At 36.2% G+C, this 20,002-nt stretch overlaps 1 protein-coding gene across 1 annotated transcript in view; it reads left to right on the top strand.

The window, feature by feature from the left end:
* The first annotated feature begins 3,134 nt into the window (after positions 1–3,134).
* The window catches only part of PIGB (phosphatidylinositol glycan anchor biosynthesis, class B), a 27,571-nt gene continuing 10,703 nt past the window's right edge, over positions 3,135–20,002 (top strand). Inside the window, exons 1-7 of the mRNA XM_012728629.1 lie at positions 3,135–3,269; positions 5,043–5,178; positions 5,529–5,646; positions 8,519–8,623; positions 10,333–10,463; positions 13,984–14,124; positions 18,849–18,900. Of these exons, the coding sequence (XP_012584083.1) occupies positions 3,146–3,269; positions 5,043–5,178; positions 5,529–5,646; positions 8,519–8,623; positions 10,333–10,463; positions 13,984–14,124; positions 18,849–18,900 (807 nt within the window). The 5' untranslated portion in view covers positions 3,135–3,145. The remainder of the gene's footprint in view (positions 3,270–5,042; positions 5,179–5,528; positions 5,647–8,518; positions 8,624–10,332; positions 10,464–13,983; positions 14,125–18,848; positions 18,901–20,002) is intronic.

The following is a 20,002-nucleotide window of genomic DNA, read 5'->3' as shown; positions in this document are numbered from 1 at the left end:
AATAATTTCAAAAAACTATGCTTTGTAACAAAGTAATTCCTTTCTTAAAACCATTATCAATATAAATTTGCTTGGTGGGCTAAACATATCTGTGTCATATTTGCCACTTTGGTAACACCATCTACCTTCTCTAAAATTTCAAAGTGATCTAAACCATGTCAATTTTCAGTTTACTCCTCCATTCCAGGGGAAAGCACCAGGTTGAAATGTGATGTACAATAAAACAGACAAATTACAAGCTAATTGACAGGTATTCTGCCTGAGGTAGTTAACTTGGTTGACTTCATCTATAAAAACTACTATTAACATCATTTCCCACTATTTTATAAGTAATCTAGACTATACTACTATGATAACTGAATATACTGCATTAAAAAAAAAAGACAACTAGGAAACAAAATATTCCTAAGACATTCATTTCTGCTTAAAAGGAAATTATTAATTTCTCCTGATAAAAAGACAAAATGGCATATGAAAGTACAATAAACATTAAAATTGACAGTGTAGTTTCAAGAATCTTCTAAAATCATTATGATTTATTCATATGTAAAATATAGTTGAGAAAATTTTTGCATTATTTATAGTCAAGTATAATTATGATGGAAATTTAAGCAATTACAGTTCAACAGTATGTAGCATTAACTTCTCTTTTCTTCTGATTCTTGTGCCAATTTCAGCTTTTCCTTTAATTTCTTCTGGTCTCTAGCATACTGTTCAAATATTGGTTGATAAATATATATTCCTCCGGCAATCCCAAGGATGCTGGCAAAAAGCAGTTGAGGAAAACTCACTCTCCCAAACATTTTTTCAGCAAATACCACACAATGCAAAAAGATGATTCTGCAAAATTATATTCAACATCCAGTAATTTTCTTGAGACCTGTATACAAAAAAAAAAAGGGAAGCAAAAGCAGTAGCTCAGCAACTATTCTTTCTGTAAGATTTCATGTCACTACTTTGCTCCACAATGAACAATATTTGTAGCAGTCATGAGAACAGCACTTACTGTTTTAACTAAAATAGCAATGTAACTTATATAGGGTATATGGGAAATTAGGGTTAGGGAACACAAGACAAGCTAAATCTTCCTCCCATAGAATGGTCTCAATGATTTTAAATGATAATTTTTAAAAGTGCAAAAGTCAGGAGGGAGAAGCATACTCTTTAATCCTTTAAAGAAGAACAATAAAGCCACTTACAAAATTAATTGAGAGTGTCTGCCAGTAAAATACGGAAGTAGAAGAAAAGGAATTATTTTATTAGTGCCTTTGTACTAATGTGTTTGGCAATACATAGATGATAAAATTTTTTTTTTGAAGCAAGCTAAAAGATTTTGAGTTCCTTTGATAACACACAAGGTACAATTAGACATTAAATATAATTTGCCATCTATTTTTGGCGTAACTATAATGGGGATTTGGGCTGGTTTTAATTGAATACTTAAAACATTAGTACTTCGGGCCCTCCCTGGTGGCTAAATGGGTTAGGACACAGCACTGCAAGCTAGTACCAGCCGCTCCATCCCGGGCTGCCCCGGAGGTGACCCGCGTGTCTTGGCAGAGCCCTCCTGACCCATGCACTGCTCCCCTCAGCAGTGTATTTTGTCAGTTTTCCTATTCTGCTCCCCCCTCTGTCGCTGGTGAATCCTCTCACCCACCACACCTCTGGCCTGTACCCCAGTTCTGTAAGCATAAATAAATACATCTTTAAAAAAACAAAAAATCTAATACTTCTCAGAGCTATACTCCTTTCCAACACCTAGTCTGGAAAAACTAGGTAGATGTTTATGAATGAGGTAAACAGAGTCAAAGATTTACACTTTCTTCATTATAATATTTCATAGCTTTTCAGATCAGACGGAGATCACAGAAAAACGTCAGTGGCACAACTCGTACTAGAAACTAGCTTGTCCTCCTTTAACAGCGCTCAAATATAACTTAAAGTACTATGGGGAAGGAAAGGCTGTTTTCTCCTGCATTCTAGGGCTAACCAGCTAAACTACAATTTCACCAAACAAGACTTGGTTCAACTATTGTTAGGTTTCTGTGTTTTCATTTAAAAAGAAAAAAGAGGCCTCGCTGGTGGTGCAAGGGGTTAAGTCTCAGCACTGTGAAGCTCTCCGCAGCTGCTGCTTCAGGGGTTTGATCCCCAGTCAGGGCAGTGACCCACAAGGGCGGCAGACCTTACAGGTCCACAAGCTGCTCCCCTCAGCAGTGTAATTCGGTGAACTCGCCTGTCAGCTCCCCATTCTTTCTTTTTTTGGGGGGGGGGGGCAGGGAAAGCAAGATTTATTTCATTTGTTAACTGGCAGCTCACCCTGGGTTATAGTTTTATAAAATTATTATTTTTTAAAGATTTATTTATTCGTGCATACAGAACTGGGGTAATAGGCCAGAGGTGCAGGGGCGGTGAGAGGGTTCAAGAGACAGAATGGGGTCAGCTCCCCATTCTTTCTGGTGAATTCTCTCACTACCCCCGACCCCTCCCCCACCTCTGGCCTAAACCCACAGTCCTAGTGCACATAAATAAAATCTTTTTTGTAAAAAGGAAAAACGGAGCTATATGCAAGTCAGTTCTTGGGGAACATGAATAAAAAGCACAGGGAAATAGGAAGTTTCCTTTTCTGCTCACAACCAAATAGTTAAGAATTAATCTTTTGGAACCTCACTTTTGTACAACAGGCCACAGTTACAGTGAGAGCACCCAAACGGTGACCTGTTACGCGCATTTATAATTACCACGATCAGTGTTTATCTCTGGGACCCTTTCGCGGCGCAGCCGACGCCGCCTCCTGGCTGTAGGGCGGAGGTAAAACCCGGCTCCCCGCTACAGTTTCCAGACTCCTGGGCTCAGAGACAACGCAGTCAAAGGCTGGCGGCAGTCCCCCCTAAAGGAAACGCTAAGGGAAAAGAATAGGGGACACCCTAGCAAAAGCGTATTGGCGCGGTTAACCCCACAGCCCGCGGCCGAGGAGACAATTTTAGGGCCCTTTCCCGGCTACCTCAGCGCCCGCGCGCAACGGCTGCTCGCACAGGCCAAACTTCGAAGCGGAAGCGCGGCCGCGGTTCTTTAGCTTCGCGGTTCTTTAGGTTCTTGTTAGGGACCCAACTGCGGAGAACCTTTGCGACCTCCGAGCAGATGCTGGATGGAGCGAGATGGCAACCTCTTTTTCCGCGGTCTGCAGAGCCGCTCCAACGAGAAAATGAGGCTGCGAAAGAGAAAGTCGACCTTATACCACAGCTCCCAGAGGAACACCTGGCACCGCGGAGGTGAGGGAAGCGGAGTACTCAAGCAGGGCTCCCTGTGTGGGGTGAGGGTGTGCAGGGAGGTGGGGGTACGTAGGAGGGGGTGGGGGGGCAAGAAATTGCAGTGTACTTCTACAAGATTTCCATATCTGCCAGCTTAGCGGCGCTGTATTCTGCATTATTTTATGACATCCTCCCCGTAGCCTCCTAACGTGCCTGTAAGATAGGATTATTCCCGTTTTAGAGAGGGGGCATCCAGGCCAGGGGTTACTATGGCTTTGAAAGCATGAAGATCTGATTCCTGGAGTGGAACTAAACCTGATTCCCTCTCCGTTTTTTTTTTTTTAAGATTTATTTATTGGCTCAGGGGCAGCGAGAGGCTTCACCAGAGACAGAGTGGGGAGCAGAACAGGCAGATCTACCAAGTACACTGCTGAGGGGAGCAGCGGGCGGGTCAGGAGAGGTCTGCCACGCGGTCACCTCCTGGGCAGGTGGGAATCGAACTCATGCAGAAGTGGCTTTAGATTCTCAGTGCTGTGCTTTAACCCGCTGCGCCACCAGGGAGGGCCTCCTCTCCGTTTCTTTTTTCTGCTGCCATCTCTACCTTCTTTTTAGACTGGATTACAGCCCCCACAGAAAGTGGGGTTTTGATCTATTATGTATGTGTGTGGAGGGGTGTTAATATAAAGATGAACTCATTCAATCAATATTTCCCGAATTTTTGTCTGCCAGGCATGATGCAGGCTATTGAGAAAAAAAAAATTCCTAGTTCACCCTCTGGAAACCTGAGACCAAGTAAGGGAGAAGCATTTTGCTAAATAAAAAGTGAGGTAGGGGAGCTTTATGGTTCCCAACTCTAGTGACTGGATGCTAACGATGGTAGATTACAGTTGAACTTCCAGGTATTCAAGATCAGTTGTTCAAAGCTTAGTTCTGAGTACTGTTTCTTTTACTTTAATCCATAGCGGGGTAGGTGTGGGGCTGAGAACAAGATTTGCTGATGGTGATATAGTTCAGTAGGGAGGGTTCAGTATTCCTGGAAGATAAAAGCTCTGAAGGGGCACGCATGTTGTATTGAATGTACTAATTATCTGAGAAATACTTAAAATGTGTTCCTGAAGAATAAGGAAAAGTGTGGCAGGAACCCAGAAAAATAGCAAAAGACAGTAGATCAGAGGCTTGGTTGTTAACCGAAATACTCAAATCAGTCAGGCAAGACTAAGTCAAAACAACCCTGTATTTCAGTATTAGCCAGTTGTTTCCAATTGAACACTGATTTGCAGGTCCTAGTTTTGAAATACTGCAACATGTATTTTTTATTTGATTTTTAAATGTTGGCAACTAAATTTAAGTTTATAAGAAGTACTCTGTATTCAACCCTACAGGCTATCTAAATTTAGTTAAAAACAGACCTGTGGAGTCAGTAGACTGGCCTGGTTTTGAATGCTGAATTCCCACCTTTTTGGCTCAGGCTTGGTGATTTGAGTCTCTTTTGCCTCTGTATGTAAAATGGGGCTAATAATACTTATCCTTTAGCATTATTTTGAGCATTAAATAAGGTGATAATGTAAAGGAATGAATTCAATGCCTGGTATAGAGTTAGCATTAGTAAGAGCTATTCTCAGATGTACAGAGGAGCCCTTGTATGACTTTGGCCCAGGTGGGCTTTGAAGAGTAGTGTGACAGGACACAGTTCATTGTGTGTAACAGTGCCTGAGAGGGACAACTGAGACAGGAGATTTTAGTTCCAAGTGGGAATTTGTACCAGTTACCTGTTTTTTTTGTTTTGTTTTTCAGATCTTCTTGGTGAAAACATTTATCTGGTCTTGCTTACCATAGCACTACGAATATGTAACTGCTTTTTAGTCCAGACAAGTTTTGTCCCAGATGAATATTGGCAGTCTCTTGAAGTTGCACATCACATGGTTTTCAAATATCCTTTGTAGCTGTTCATATTAGGAATTTTGTTCATTTTATTACATATTTTCAATCAGTTAACCATATTTTCTCCAAATAATTTTAGAAAATTGTACCATTATTTTAATTTTTTTTTTTTTTTGATGTTAATGTACTTGACTCAGTCTCTTCACTAGTGCTTAGTACTTTGGAGGACATAGATGAAGACAAAACACATTTCTACCTTAAAGTTAAAAATGCACTTGGTCAAATATACAGCTTAAAATACTATTTTATACCACTTTGCCAAGAAATAAAATTTTTATATATAGAAATGAAAACAGATTTTGTTCAGTACTATTTAACATTAATCCTTAATGTTAGTACTTATGGTTATCTGACCTGGGAATGGACAGAAAAATTGAGGGGTTATACTTACCCTTTAATCTTTGCAAGCATTTACAAGGTTCTGCATCTTGTGGGGAAAGATAGTGTTAAATTGCTGGTAAGTTTTTTTTTTTTTAAATTATATATACCTTATTGTTCATTTTTCTTTTTTACAGTGTTTGCTCTTTTCTCAGGTATAGTCCCCTTAGAATTTCCACCACTGATTTACCTGCACATCATCACCATAGTCCCTTATGCTCCTCCTGCCCGTCTCAATCCCTTTGCCTCCCCCTCCCCTGCAGAATGTCTGCTCTATAGTTGTCTGTTTATTGTTTAGTTGAGTTGTGTTTTTGCTATTTTTTCCCTGCTCCTTTATTTTGTTCCCCTATATTCCTCCTGTAAGTGAAACCATCTTATATTTTTTTTCCTTCTTACTTATTTCACTGAACATAATCCCTTCAAGCTCCATCCTTGTTACTGCAAATAGCATTCCTTTATCTCTTTTGATTGCTAAATAGTATTCCACTGTATATATATCACATCTTTTTGATCCAGTCATCTACTTTTGGGCATTTGGGTTGTTGCCAACTCTTTCCTGTTACAAATAGTGCTGCAATAAATTTAGCAGTGCAGGTATCCTTTTGAATTAAAGTTTTTGTGTCATTTGGGTAGATCTCTAGGAGTAGAATAGCTGGGTCATAGGTAGCTCCATTTTTAGTATTCTGAAGAACCTCCACACAGCTTTCCATAGTGGTTGGATCAGTTTGCATGCCCACCAGCCATGTAGGAATTTGTTGTTGCTAGTTTTTTCAATATGTGCTACTCTTACTGGTGTAAGGTGGTATCCTCATTATGGTTTTGATCTGCATTTCCCTGATTATGATGGATATTGAACATTTTTCATATGTCTATGGGCATTTAATTGCTGTTAAGTTTAAATAAAATTAAGATAATTGCTAAAAGTAGATTTATCCCATCTCTTTTTAAAAGTTAATGTATATTAACTAAATATTATTGGTATCATGAAGTTTGTTTTTTAAAGATTACTGTTGCTAAGTGCTAACCTCTGAGAAGCCTTCAATCCCAAAGATAAACTGTAATGTGTAAATCTTCAATGTGTGTTAAAACATAAGCCTGCACATGAAAGAAAAGTATTCCATGTGTTAAGAAATATAAATTTTCACAATGGCTACATTATATATTAGTTATTCGGACTTTAAAGTATTTCGTCCACAAACAAAAAGAAGACAAAAAATATTTTCTTCATAAAAGAATCACTAGAGAGTTGTGTTGTGTCTTATTTTTACAACTTGTGAGTATAAGACCATGTTATATGATCTCATGAAGATAAAATACATATAAACCCCTGGATTTAGTGTTGAAATTAAAATTTAGGCAAAAGTAATTTGACAAAAATTTAATTACTGTGCTATGTAGTAATTATACATTAATGTTAAGTAGGGTTGTCATTCCTAAATTATTAATTTCTAAGAACCATGACTCACCTAGAGAGGATTTACAGAAAGAACTAAAAGTTCAGAAAAACTGCCCTCACTTTCAAAATATTATCTAAACAGACTCAGAGGTTTGGGACTTCATTATTTTCTGTTAGGGAAGTGTCCCAGAATCCCTAAAGAAGTGCAAATCCTGGTTTGTTGTTTTGTTTGTTTATTTGAGCCTGGGAGAGGCTTAAGATTCTGGGATAATTTTTCTAGATAGAATTGTAGTCTGTGAACACTATTTTCTCCTCTCAGGGCTAGCCAGTAGTTTCTATGTTATGCAAAATATCCATAAAGTCTCAATCCACGGGCAAATATACATAATGTCATCAAGGATTATCTTATATCCCAAGAAGTAGATTATATCATGAAGAATTCTTCCAGATAGAAAAATTTTCTATTCTTCCAAGATTTACCCACTGCCTTCAACCTACAGCTGATGGACCTGTCCATTTGTGATTTAAAGGAAACCTGTCCTGGTCCCCATTCTCTCTGTACCCCACTACCCCCACAAAACCTCTGTCCTGCCTGGAATTTGACCACATAGGAAAACATTAGGAGGCTATAGTCATTTATTCATGCTCTCATACTGATAATTATATACATAAATTATATAATTGTGAAACTAGAAGGGATCAGAAGAGTGAAATAAAAAATAAAAAATAAAAAAAGATGCCAAGCCAGAAAGAGAAAGAAAAATACCAGATGGTTTCACTCATAGCAGGAGTATAGTGGACCAGGCAAGAAAATAACAAGAATAATGAACAGCCATATACCAGAGACATTTTGTGGGGGTGGAGTGGGGAATGGGATCAAAAATGGGGGGGGGGGGAGGGAAGTGCATGGGATTATGGTGATGGCACAAGGGTGACTTGGTGATGGGAAACCCGTGGGGATTACATTGAGATGGAAAAAAAAATGTACAAAATGATGTAAAAATAAACTGTTTAAAAAAAAAAAAAACCAAGGATGCACAGCATGTTAAAGGCAGAACTAAAACTAGGTCCTGGGTCTACTTTTTTATTGCCTAGTGCTTTTTCTAAATAGTTTTTCTCTCAACTACATAAGGTATGTTAAAGAGTTAAGGATGGCTTGAGGTACACTGTCCAACAAAGTAGCCACCAGCCACTTGTGGCTATTGAATAATGAAATATGGCTAGTAAAATACACACTGGATATCAAAGATCTAACACAAGTTAAGAATGTAATTTTTTTCTATAAATTCTAATACTGAGATGACAATATCTTAGATTAAGTTAAAAAATTAAAATTTAACTTGTTGAGGATTTTTTTAGCTTTTTAATTTGGCTACTATAAAATTTTAAATTACATAAATGGCTTACATTATATATCTACGAGACAGGAAAAGAACAGTGTCAAATTTCTAAGACATTAAACGGGTAGTTCATTTGATTAGACTGCTAATTTTTTATATTCATTATGAACCAACACATGTTTTTATTATCTTCTCTTTTTTTTAAACTGATGAAGATTTGGATTCCTAGACTTGCCCAAGCTCTTCTGTCTGCTGTAGCAGACATAAGGCTTTACTCACTAATGAAGCAATCAGAGAATCAGCAATTGGCAAGATGGGTGGTAAGTCCTAACCATCACAAAACTATACACCAATTACTTTGTTCTGTGGGCATTGAAACATATGAAAAATATTAACTTTCAAAACAGCTTCAGAAGATAATTCATACAACTTTATAGAGATACTGCCATAAGAATAATAAAATGAAAGTGGTGCATGTTATCTTTCACCTTCTCATTGAGCCATAGGCAATAAAAAGCAGTGGTGATACCCTCGAACCCTATCAGAGGCTGAATTCTAAGACACAGCTTTTGGAAGCACCTTCTCTTCTCAAAACCATCAGAGTTCTTGCCTCACTTTCCATAAAATTCAGTAGTCATTGTTTCAATTGCCTACCTCCCAAATGATGTCAGCTGGTTTTAAGCCTTGTTCACTCTTCATAGCCTGAGAACCTTTGTGCCTCTGGCTAGAATATTAGAAGTAGCTGCTCTCTGTAAGAGAAAGTGAGGCACAGAAAATTATCTTTTACCTCTTTGCTTATTTCACAGTGGGTAGATTCCTGATCACCCATTCAGATCTTGAATGGATTTTCTCATCTAAGCCATATCCTGAAAAGTGATTGGATTCTGTAGTACTACAGTTACTGCACACTGACTCTTTCAGTAAAATAAACTTAAATGAGCCAGATTAGAAATCTTACCTGTTTTTATATTGTTTCAATTGGAAAATATTATAAATTCCAAACACCTAATTGCCAACACATTTTTGAAATATAATTTATTAATTAAATACTGACAATTTATTAACAGGACATTTCTGCAAGTATTTTTAAAAGTTAGTAACTTAAAGACTACGTCCTGCTTAACCGATTCAAAGTCAGTCCTCTGTTTTGTGTTTATATACACTGCTGAGAGCTAATACTAAAATGACAAAAGCATAATGCTTCTGAAATCCTCCCTGCAAGGTGGCAGTGCACACTAGGTTCTTCTAGTTTACAAAAAAGTCTTTTAACTCACAAAAATTCAGAACAATTTAAGGCTATATTTGGGAAGAGAACGCTAATACCACAGGCTTAATTAACACCCTTACATCAACTAGGAAGTTTCTTTTAAGACATTTGTTTTGTAGACTAAATGATGCTTTGTATGTCACTACAAAAACTGGTTTATTAATCTAGTTTTCTAAATTAAAAAATTAATGATACCTTCTGATAGTTACTTTTTTCTGTGTTCTTGCTTTTTTTTTATCCAAAATAGGACATTACAGTCAAAAGTCAAAAAAAAAAAAAAGTCATATAGTTGTCAGACAATTTGAGGAACACACTGGTTAGGAAAATTATGAATTCAGTTCACTAAAGCTCAAGCATCAAAAAGCCTATTCATTAAGAAGTGAATAAATGCTACTACAAAGTTATTTTGAAGATAATGCCCAGCTATAACCTATTTTTCCTCCAAATGTTTGAAAAATCATTGTAATATGATCAGTATCACCTTTATCATTAAAACTAAATCTGTATTTATTATTAATGAAAAGAAAAATTTAAGTGAAATGAAGTACCATTAAAAAATACCTGAACGGTATTGAGCTACTTAATTTTAACAAATAATCTTATAACTTCTTATAAACAATATTTGAGCATGCCTACTTTTATCATTTACCTTTTGGTGGGAGTTTAGCAATAACTAAACTTGGTTGCTGTTTTCCATCGAAGGTTATATTAAACCTTTCCCCTTCTCACTCCATCTGTATGTTTGCTTATAAATGTTTTTAGTTTTTTTGCCAGTTATGCTCTTGGTTCACATGGTATTGCTGTACCAGAACTCTTACAAACACCATGGAAACTGTTCTCACTATAATTGCTCTTTTCTACTACCCTTTGGAAGGTTCCAAGTCTATGAGCAGGTGAGTTTAATTACTGTTAATAACAATGTATAAAACTTGAAAGCATGCCTGTGAAAAATAAATATTAACACATTGGTATCACCTCTGCCTGACGTTCATTCTGGTCCAAAGTTTCAGTTGACATATTTATTTTAGCAGTAAACAGATAATATCAAACTGGGTTATTTAGGAGAGTTTAATAAAAGAACTGTATACAAAGGTATAGACAATTTTTAGAAAAGCCAATTACACCAAAGCTTGCCACAACAGTTTTCATTACCCTTTCAAGCATGGAGAAGAAATATAGAGCTATAATTTTAACAGAGGGTCTCCGTAGGACTGGGCCCTTAGCTACAGGAGAGAGAGCACTAAGGAAATAAGATACTGTGACTCAAAGCTTCTGCCCTCCAGTGAGCCACAGCCAATCATAAGCCAGAAAGTGGTATAGTACATTGATACCATAGAGTTCAGCCTTCCTACACAGGTGAACAGCAGAGAAGAACAGGTGAAGAGTGGAGAAAAATCTAAAAAGGCAAAATGGAAATATATGGAGCTGATTTGGGTTTGTATAAACTGGGGAAGCAAATACCAAGCAAAGGGCTTCAGTGTATTCTGTGCACAGAATACAAGCTACCACAGTAGCTAGTGTATGGTAGCATACATATGAGAAGAAAAGGGATCAGGAATAGGACTTTGCCCGTCTTCAGAATCTGTACTTTATAGATGCTAAGGAACCACTGGAGGCTTCTGAGAAGCATGGCATAATCAAATCTGATTTAAAAGATTCACTTGTAATAGCAGTATTTAGGATACTCTAAATGGGAGAAAATCAAAATAATTTGGAGTGAAGAAAGCTACTATATGCCCTTCATATTAAAAAACATTTAAGAACCAAATAAAGGGCCTCCCTGGTGGCCTAAGGGTTAAGTCTCAATGCTGTCATCACTGCAACCCCAGTTCCATCCCTGGCCAGGGAGCTGACCCACAGATAGTACAGCAGACCTCTGCTGTCTCACCAGCTGTGCCCCTTAGCAGTGTATTTCATTAGTTTCATCTGTTCTGCTAACCACTCTGTCTTGGTGAATCCTCTCACCACCACCCCCCTTCACCCCACACCTCTGGCCTGCATTCCAGTTCTTCTATGCATAAATAAATCTTAAAAAAAAAAAATAAGATCGTATCTACCTTATATTCTTGGCTATAAAACTAGGCATTTTTAATTTTCTATACAATAAGGACTTTATTATAAGGGTAAAAGTAGAAATAAGGAAAATGGGCATTTCAGCCTTGTGGCTAGGTCTGAGAGAAAACTGAGTATTTCAGCTATACAAATAAATTGGAAGATTTTGCAGAATCCAAGAGTTTTGAGAAATGGGTTGTTTTGTACATTTATAGTCAGGTCTGTGAATCCTGTTTTAGTCATTATTATTTTGAGAGTGCCAATTGTCCAACTTTTTCTGTACCTCATGTTCAATTTTAGATAATCTGATAGGTCTGTTGAATGCCACTGTCCCTATTTGGAGTAGCTTTCACACTGACCAGCTGTATATTGCCTACCAGAGCTCAGATACCTTCCCCTAATTCAGAAAAGGAAGGTCATATGGGACAAACACCACCTCTATAAGTATTCTTCTCTAGATTTCCACATAAGCACTATTCCTTATCTGACAATAAATGACACTTTCCAAATTCAAAAACAAAAACAAAATGAATTACAAATTAAACATGTAAGGATGGTATGAAAATATCTAAGTACTGATTTCTTTAAATGAGAATAGTAAGGCCATTATCATAAGAATTAGAATCTATGTAAAGTGTGAAACACAGAACTAATTACACAATTAAGTGCTCAGTAAATAGTGATGACGACAATGATGTTGCCGCTAAAGGAATGTTTCTGGGTAGGACAAAGAAGACTACAACAATTTCCAGACAAACAGGGTTGATGTAAAATGATGGCAATGGAAATCAAAGGAAACTGTGGGTGTGTGGGATGAAATGATGATGTTTAAGGCAACTTCAAAATTTTAAGACTGAAAACTATTAATGTACTGAATAGTTTGCAGGAAAGTTTTGGGGCATGTATCCATCAGACAATTTGATTTTGTGTGCCAGTAGGAGATCTATGTTGAAATACTCAGAAAGAGAGAGAACTTAGGGTGAGGGAGCAAGTCAGAAATAGAAATAAGCACCAGAATTCTTCCAGGCAGTTTCATTATAACAGAAGTCACCATTAGGTTGTTTGAAAGTCAGGGCAAGCCATAGTGTGCTTCATTCATCTGTATAGTGGCAGGTTTCTTCTTGGTTTTGTTTTTTGTTTTTAAAGATTTTTATTTATGCACACAGAACTGAGGTACAGGCCAGAGGTTCAGGGACAGTGAAAGGATTCACCAGAGACAGAGTGGGGAGCAGAACAGGCTGACTGACGAAGTAAACTGCTGAAGGGAGCAGCAGGCAGGCCAGGAGAGGTCTGCTGCACCATGTGGGTCACCTCTAGGGCGGGGATCAAGCTCATGCTGAAGTGGCTTTACCTTAGTGCAGTGCTTTAACCGGCTGCACCACCAGGGAGGGCCCTGGTTTTGTTTTCAAGTAAACTGCTTGAGAAGGTTTTTAATTGGGAAATCTACCATAAAATTTGGATCTGGTTTATCTTCAGAAGTTGGAAGGCCTACCCACACTTTTGGGTCAGGATACCTTTGTAAGATTAGAGGCCCCATGTGGCCTTATCTGGTCTCTGTAAGGATTTGGATTTTAAATTGTGTCCTTAAATTTTCCACCATCTTTAGAAATTATCTTAGCTATTAACCAGTAGCATAAAAGTTGTTCTGTTTTGCTTACTTTTAATTTTTATAGGGCGAGGTCTATTTCTCTATGATAATTTACTGACTGTTGTCCGCATATTTAAAATATCTCCTTTGGCCATTTATAGTAAAAAACCCACATTTCTATACATGATTATAAGCATGTTGTATAATAGTCTTTTTATCAGTTGTACATATTTTTCAACTGGAAAATTAACTTTTTTTTTCTTTCTTTTGCACCCGTCACCCTGCACCTGGCCTGCGGGACCCATTAGCTGCTTACTCTTAAAAGTTTATGTACTCAGAAAGCTTATCATTGCTTAAATAATCCTCTAGTTTCTTTAAATGTGATATACTTTTATTTTTTGTTTTGTCTTGTTTTTGTTTATTTAAAGAATGGCTTTGTGTGACTCTTGGCTCTTAAAGAGAGCCTTACCACTTTTCCATCAGAAAAGCAACTGAGAGAATTGTGTGGTTCACAGCAAATGAGGCCAATATTAAGACATAGAGTAACTCCTATTTGAAAATTTAGGACATTAGAGAGGAAAAGAAAAAAAAAGATAATCTCTTTTTTTTATGGATAGCAAAAATTAAGAACCAAAAAGTATAAGTTACTTGCCCATGTTCACCTAATAACACCAAAAGGAAAAATGTCATTTATAAAAGTTTTATCACAGAGTAGATAAGAGATGACTTGTAATTTCCAAGTTACTTTGACAACACATTTTCTTTGCTCCTAGTGTCAAGTACTCATCCCTGGTGGCATTTGCCTTTGTAATTCGTCCCACAGCTTTGATTCCATGGATACCTTTGCTCTTCCAACATTTCTGGCAAGAACAGAGAAAGCTTGATCTTATTCTACATCAGTTCTTACCTATAGGGTAAGTATGGCTACAATTCAGCTACTAATTTGAATTGCCTGTAAATTCTGTATTATATAAGATTTCCTATCTTTTAGTCAGTTGTTGAATATTCTAATTTTAATTAAACTGTCAGACTAAGAATTTGTATTTTATATTTTCACACTTAATGATATTGTAAGTTTTAGTTGTAAATACTTGGAAATTTCTAATTTAGTACTTTCCTATATTTCCCAAATACTTATCAAATACATTTTGAAGATACTTAATTATTTTGTGTTTGTATTGGACTTTATACCTTATAATGTATATTCACACATTACCTCATCGTTTTTACAATTCTTGGATGTAGGCAATGTGTTACTTATATAGAGAAAATAAGTAGTTTGGAGAAATAAAAATGGTTGAAACCCAGGACTTGTAACTGCATTTCAAGCTCCTTTATCCTAAGTATCTAGCAAAACATACAAAAGATATTTGTGGATTAATGTACTCAGACTATTAGAGCAGTGATTGTTTTAATAGTAATTTATACAAGAATTTTTTAGTAGCAATTAAAACGGACTAAGTTATCTGGTTGTTAAGTGGCCATTGTTGTCACTATTCTCTTATTTATTAACATTGTTTTTACTGTATTAAATTCACTCGACATGTAATCCTAGCATGTTCCAGGGACTTTTCCAGATGCTGGCAATACAGCAATTTAACAACTTAACATTAACTCTACTTGATCATAAAGTCCCTACTTTCATGAAGTTTATATTCTAGTGAGAGAAGACAAATGAAAACATATGAGTAATATATATATATTGGTCTAGTAACACTTAGTGTTCAGGGGTAAATGAGAGATTGTGAATCTACTAATCCTAAACAGCCTATCCAACCTCCATTTTGTTATCTACAGTTCTGTACTCCTAAAGCAAGGTCAGGACTGCCCAGTCATAGGAACCCAATCTTACAAGGTGCCTTTCGTGCCAATTAAGAGCATAAAGCTAGATCACTCTAGGAAGGGTGTGCATCAAGAGATATGAACTAGAACATCCGCCTGGGGGGCTGTTGACTTATGTAGAACAAAGAACCCCAGAAGCTGATCAGTGGACCACCTTATTGATAAGATTGAGATCCAGACTGGGGTATCAGGACTTGATCTATATACCAATCTATCAGCAGATGAGAAATACAGTTCTACCCTTCCCCTGCTTCTTCTACTTCCCCCTGTCCTTTTCTGCTTCCCCAGATGACTAATGCTGTATGACTGGTTTATCAATAGAAGGGCCAGGATCTTGCTCTTGAGTAGCATCCTGCATTATGTAGCCTGCTCCACGAATCCTGTCTCTTTATCAGTGTGCTATTGCCCAACTCAACAAGAGGTAAGGGTAGAATGGAGTGTAGGGGGAAAGAGGTATTGTTTTTTTTTTATAGGGTAGACAAAAGCAACATGCAAAGCTGACATAGTAGCCAAACCTAAAGGAATTGGAAAAGCAATACTTGTAGATATTCCATGCAAGTTCTTAGACCATACTGCAGGATGTTTGGATATTTGGTATTGTCAAGAAACAGCAAGGAGACCAGTCTACTGAGCTTGGGAGAATGTGATGGTGACATCAGAGACAAGGACTGAAATCAGAGTCTCACACTAGTGAACAAAGACTTTTTACTCTCATCAGCAATATGGTCTTGTTTATTCATTTAACAAGAATTTTAATCTCCTTGGTATCAAGCATTTTGATGATTAAGATACAGCAACTGCTCCCAAAAGTCAGTCAGGGGTGGGAGGGTGAGGAGAGAGATAGTACTAGTTTTTGCCAGGCATGATAAAGTGTTCTAATATATGTGTTAATGAAAGGAGACTAAAGAGCCTAATTCAGTTTACAGAGGGTATTTGACTATAATAAGGCTTAAAGGTAGATGATGATTCAAATAACATCAAAAATGAATCTTTGCCAGGCATAGGAAATCAGTAATGCGTAAGGCTGGAAAGGCCTTACTCATTTAGATAAAAATGCTTATCTTCTTATTCTGAAGGAAAATATAGGAAAGGCTAAATGAGATAATAAATGGGAAAGTACTTTGAAATTGTACAGTATATAACAAATGTAATTCACAGTTGTATTTAGTCTTAAGAATATTCTGAGACTTTGGTGCGTAGAGTTGGCTCCATATTTAAACCATGTGACAGCTTGTTATGTACTGAGCACCTTTTAAAAATAACCAATTCCATATCTAGATATGCATATTTAGTGTCTCTAAATATAGAGAAAATTTTTGAATTTCTCTTAGGGAAATTTCTAATATATTTGGACCTATTTCCGTTTATCTTTGACATGACCTTAAGAATGTGGGACATTATTTTGTCAATCAGTTTATAAAGTCAAATTTAACTTAGTTGCTTTTCAGATACCACAATATTTCACCAATAAATAGCAAGGGGAAGTATGAAGTATGGGACATCATAGATATCACAAGTATTAAAATGACTAAGAGTATATTATAAACAACTTTTTGTTAATAAACTTGACAACTTAGAAAAATTGGACAAATTCCTAGAAAAGTACAATTTATCAAAACTGAGAAAATATGTAAAGTTGTGATGTAGAGGATGTACAGCTTTAAGCAAAGAAACTCCAGGTTCTGGTGACTTCAATGGAGAATTCTCTCATACATCAAAGGAAGAAGATACATTAACCCTTGCTAACTATTTCACAGAATAGGAAAAAAACATTTCTCTACCCTCTTTAAGGAAGACAGCAGATCCTTGATACCAAAATCTAATAAATTTATAAGAAAAATCAATTATAAACCAGTGTTTTTTATGAGTATGAATGTAAAAATCCCTAACAAGCCTTAGCAAGTTGAGTCTAATGATATTTAATAAAAAGAATACATCACATTCCAGGAAGGAGGTTACTAACACCTGAAAATCAATCAGTATGACTTGTAACATTAACAAATGAAGGAGGAAATAAAATGACTGTCTGTCTTAATGGACACAAAAGAAGTAAAACTATAAAGTTCAAAGCCCATTCATGATTGGAGGTGGTGGACCTCTCGAAAACTCAAAGTAGGAGTGTACTTCATTAGCATGACAAAGAAGTAACAGATACTTACAAAAAATTACTAGAAATCTGAGTTTATTAGAAACATTCTCTACAAAAATCTATTAGAAAAAGCTAATGAAGATCCAAATAAATTCTCTACAAAAATCTATTAGAAAAAGCTAATGAAGATCCAAATAAATGGAAGGATATGCCATTTCATGAATGGAAGACAGTATTTCAAAGATATCTGATCTCCCCAATATATATTCAATTTCGATTAAAATCTCAATATAGAATTTGTTATGTACTGGTAAGTGGAATATTTAAGACAAGTTAGAATTAGTGTACAGTAAAACAAATAGACTGATATACCACAACGGGGTCCAACAACAGATCCAAACACAAATGGCCACTTAAGATGTGCAGTCATTCTGCAGTATAGTAGAAAAAGGGCCCTTTTTTCAGTAAATACAGAACTATATAAATTTTCTCTCATATGGGAGAACAATTAGTTTGTCCTCAATTGCCATCCTAAGCCAAAAAAAAAGAAACCCAAAGAATTGTAGATCTTAATGCAAAGGTAAGAGTAGCACTTTTGCAAGAAGTGAGAGTATCTTCAGGACACCGAGGCAGGCCAATAAAACACAATACTATAAAGGAAAACATTGGTACAAGACTTTTGTTCATCATATTTACTATCAAGAAAGTGAAAAATGCAAACCACATATAAGAAGAGATTTGCAATACCAAAAAAAAAAAAAGACCTTACTACAGAACTTGTAAAAATCTACTAAGAAAACATACTTAATGGGCAATTAATAAAAAGACCTAAAAAAGTACTTTGATGGCGAATAAGTATAAAAGTATTCACCTCATTATCAAGAAAATATAAACAAAGTCACCATGACTTGCTACTATACATCTACTTAACCTGATTTAAAGGATACAAAATGCTGTATATTCCCAGGGGAATTTAATCCCATGCTGCTAATCCTGATGCAGTATGACAGTTACACAGCTGTGTTCATAAAATGTTAATTTTGAAAGATAAGTATAATTTTCTGTATGTATGGTTACAGTAGGCAGCCTCTGAAGTGGCCTCCTCTGAGCCCATTCTCTTAATATTCATAGCCTGTACAATTCCCTCGAGTGTCACCTGACTATATTGACTCAGTTCTAACAAATTATATATAACAGAGGGGATCACTTCTGTAATTGGGTTAAAAGAACTGTGGCTTTCCTTTTAGGTTTTCCTCTGTGCTTACTCTCTCACTCTCTTTCCCCACCACCACCATCATTGTAGGGAAACCAGTTACCATGTCATGAGTTTATCTCAAAAAGAGATGGCCCTGCCATAAACTATGTGAATGTGCTTGGAAGCAAATCTCCTCACCACCCCCAATAAAGCTTTCAGATGAAACATTAGCCCCCAAACACACAGAAACAGTGAGACATAAATGTTAATGGTTTTAAATTGCCATATTTTAGGGGTGATTTATTATGTAGCTAGATAATTACCTTCATTTACTTACATACAGATTCACATTAATGAAAGACCTTTCAAAATGTATAAATTCATATTTGGTTAGTGAAATTGTAAAAATACTTTTAAAAGTGACATTTAATACATGGCATTTGCAAAGTTATATGCCAGTATTGGATTTTTAGTAAATTCAGAGCATTAATCACCATTCTTTATTTTTTCAGATTTATCACTTTGAGTTTGTCTCTGATAATTGATCGTATTTTTTTTGGTCAAGTAAGTAACGATATATTAAACCATTAATAATTTAATCATTTATTACACTGAAACTTCAGCCTGACTCTTTAGTCTATGAATATTTGAGAACATAGGCAAATCATTCTATAAAAAATAAGATGGGATACATTAAAAAGATACTAGTATGTGTGTTGGTTCAACTTGTAATCTTTATATAATGGTATATGTCTAGTGGAAGTTCAAGAATCTGTTTTAAGGTATTTTTATCACGTTATAATATAATTAAGGTTAAATTTTTTTTAAGAACTGGGGTATAGGCCAGACGTAGTGGGGAGGGTGGTGAGAGAATTCAGGTAAGAGTGGGGAGCAGAACAGACAGATCGACTGAAATATACTGCTAAGGAGAGCAGCAGGTGAAACAGGAGAGGTCTGCTGTGCCATGTGGGTCGTCCATCTGGCCGGGCTGCTGTTGCACTTTAACCCTTTGTACCAGCAAGGAGGCTCCAAGGTTAAATTTTTTAATGACTTTAGTTGACTTAATCTTTCAGAATTTAAATTAACCAGAATACTTTGCATGCATTTGGTTTTAGATCTTAATATCATGACTATTTGGTTTCTATAATTCCCTGACAAAATCCTATCACTTCAGAATTTTAGAATCAGACTGCCACACTTCAAAGCCTACTGCCTTAGATAATAACTACATGATCAGACAAGTTATGTGTGTTTTTCTTACCATACATAGTTTCCCTTCCTGGAAATAGTGGTACCTGTCTCATAAGATTGAAGGATTAAATGTAAGCCACTTAGAAACAATGCCTAACACAAGCGAGAACTTTTTTAATATTAGTTTTTGTTGCTGTTACTATAAGTCTACATTGTGCTATAACTCAAATTATGTTTTTGAAGTTTTATCTTAATAAGTAATATGTGCTATTTTAAGGTATTAATTTAAAATTTTTAGTACAGGTAAACCACACTGTCATGAAAATTATTTTTAAGGATTCTTTAAGTGTATGTGAAACTTACATACTGTCAAAATATATATAAATCTTCATACTTTCTTGTGTGTCAAAGCATAGCATCTGAAAATCTAACTAAGAATACGCTGCTACTTTAAACAATAAAAAAACCTGAAACC

This window comes from Condylura cristata, unplaced genomic scaffold (genome assembly GCF_000260355.1).
Source record: "Condylura cristata isolate star-nosed mole 26May11 unplaced genomic scaffold, ConCri1.0 scaffold00023, whole genome shotgun sequence".
NCBI lineage: Eukaryota > Metazoa > Chordata > Mammalia > Eulipotyphla > Talpidae > Condylura > Condylura cristata.
This window is presented reverse-complemented; position numbering and strand designations above follow the sequence as displayed.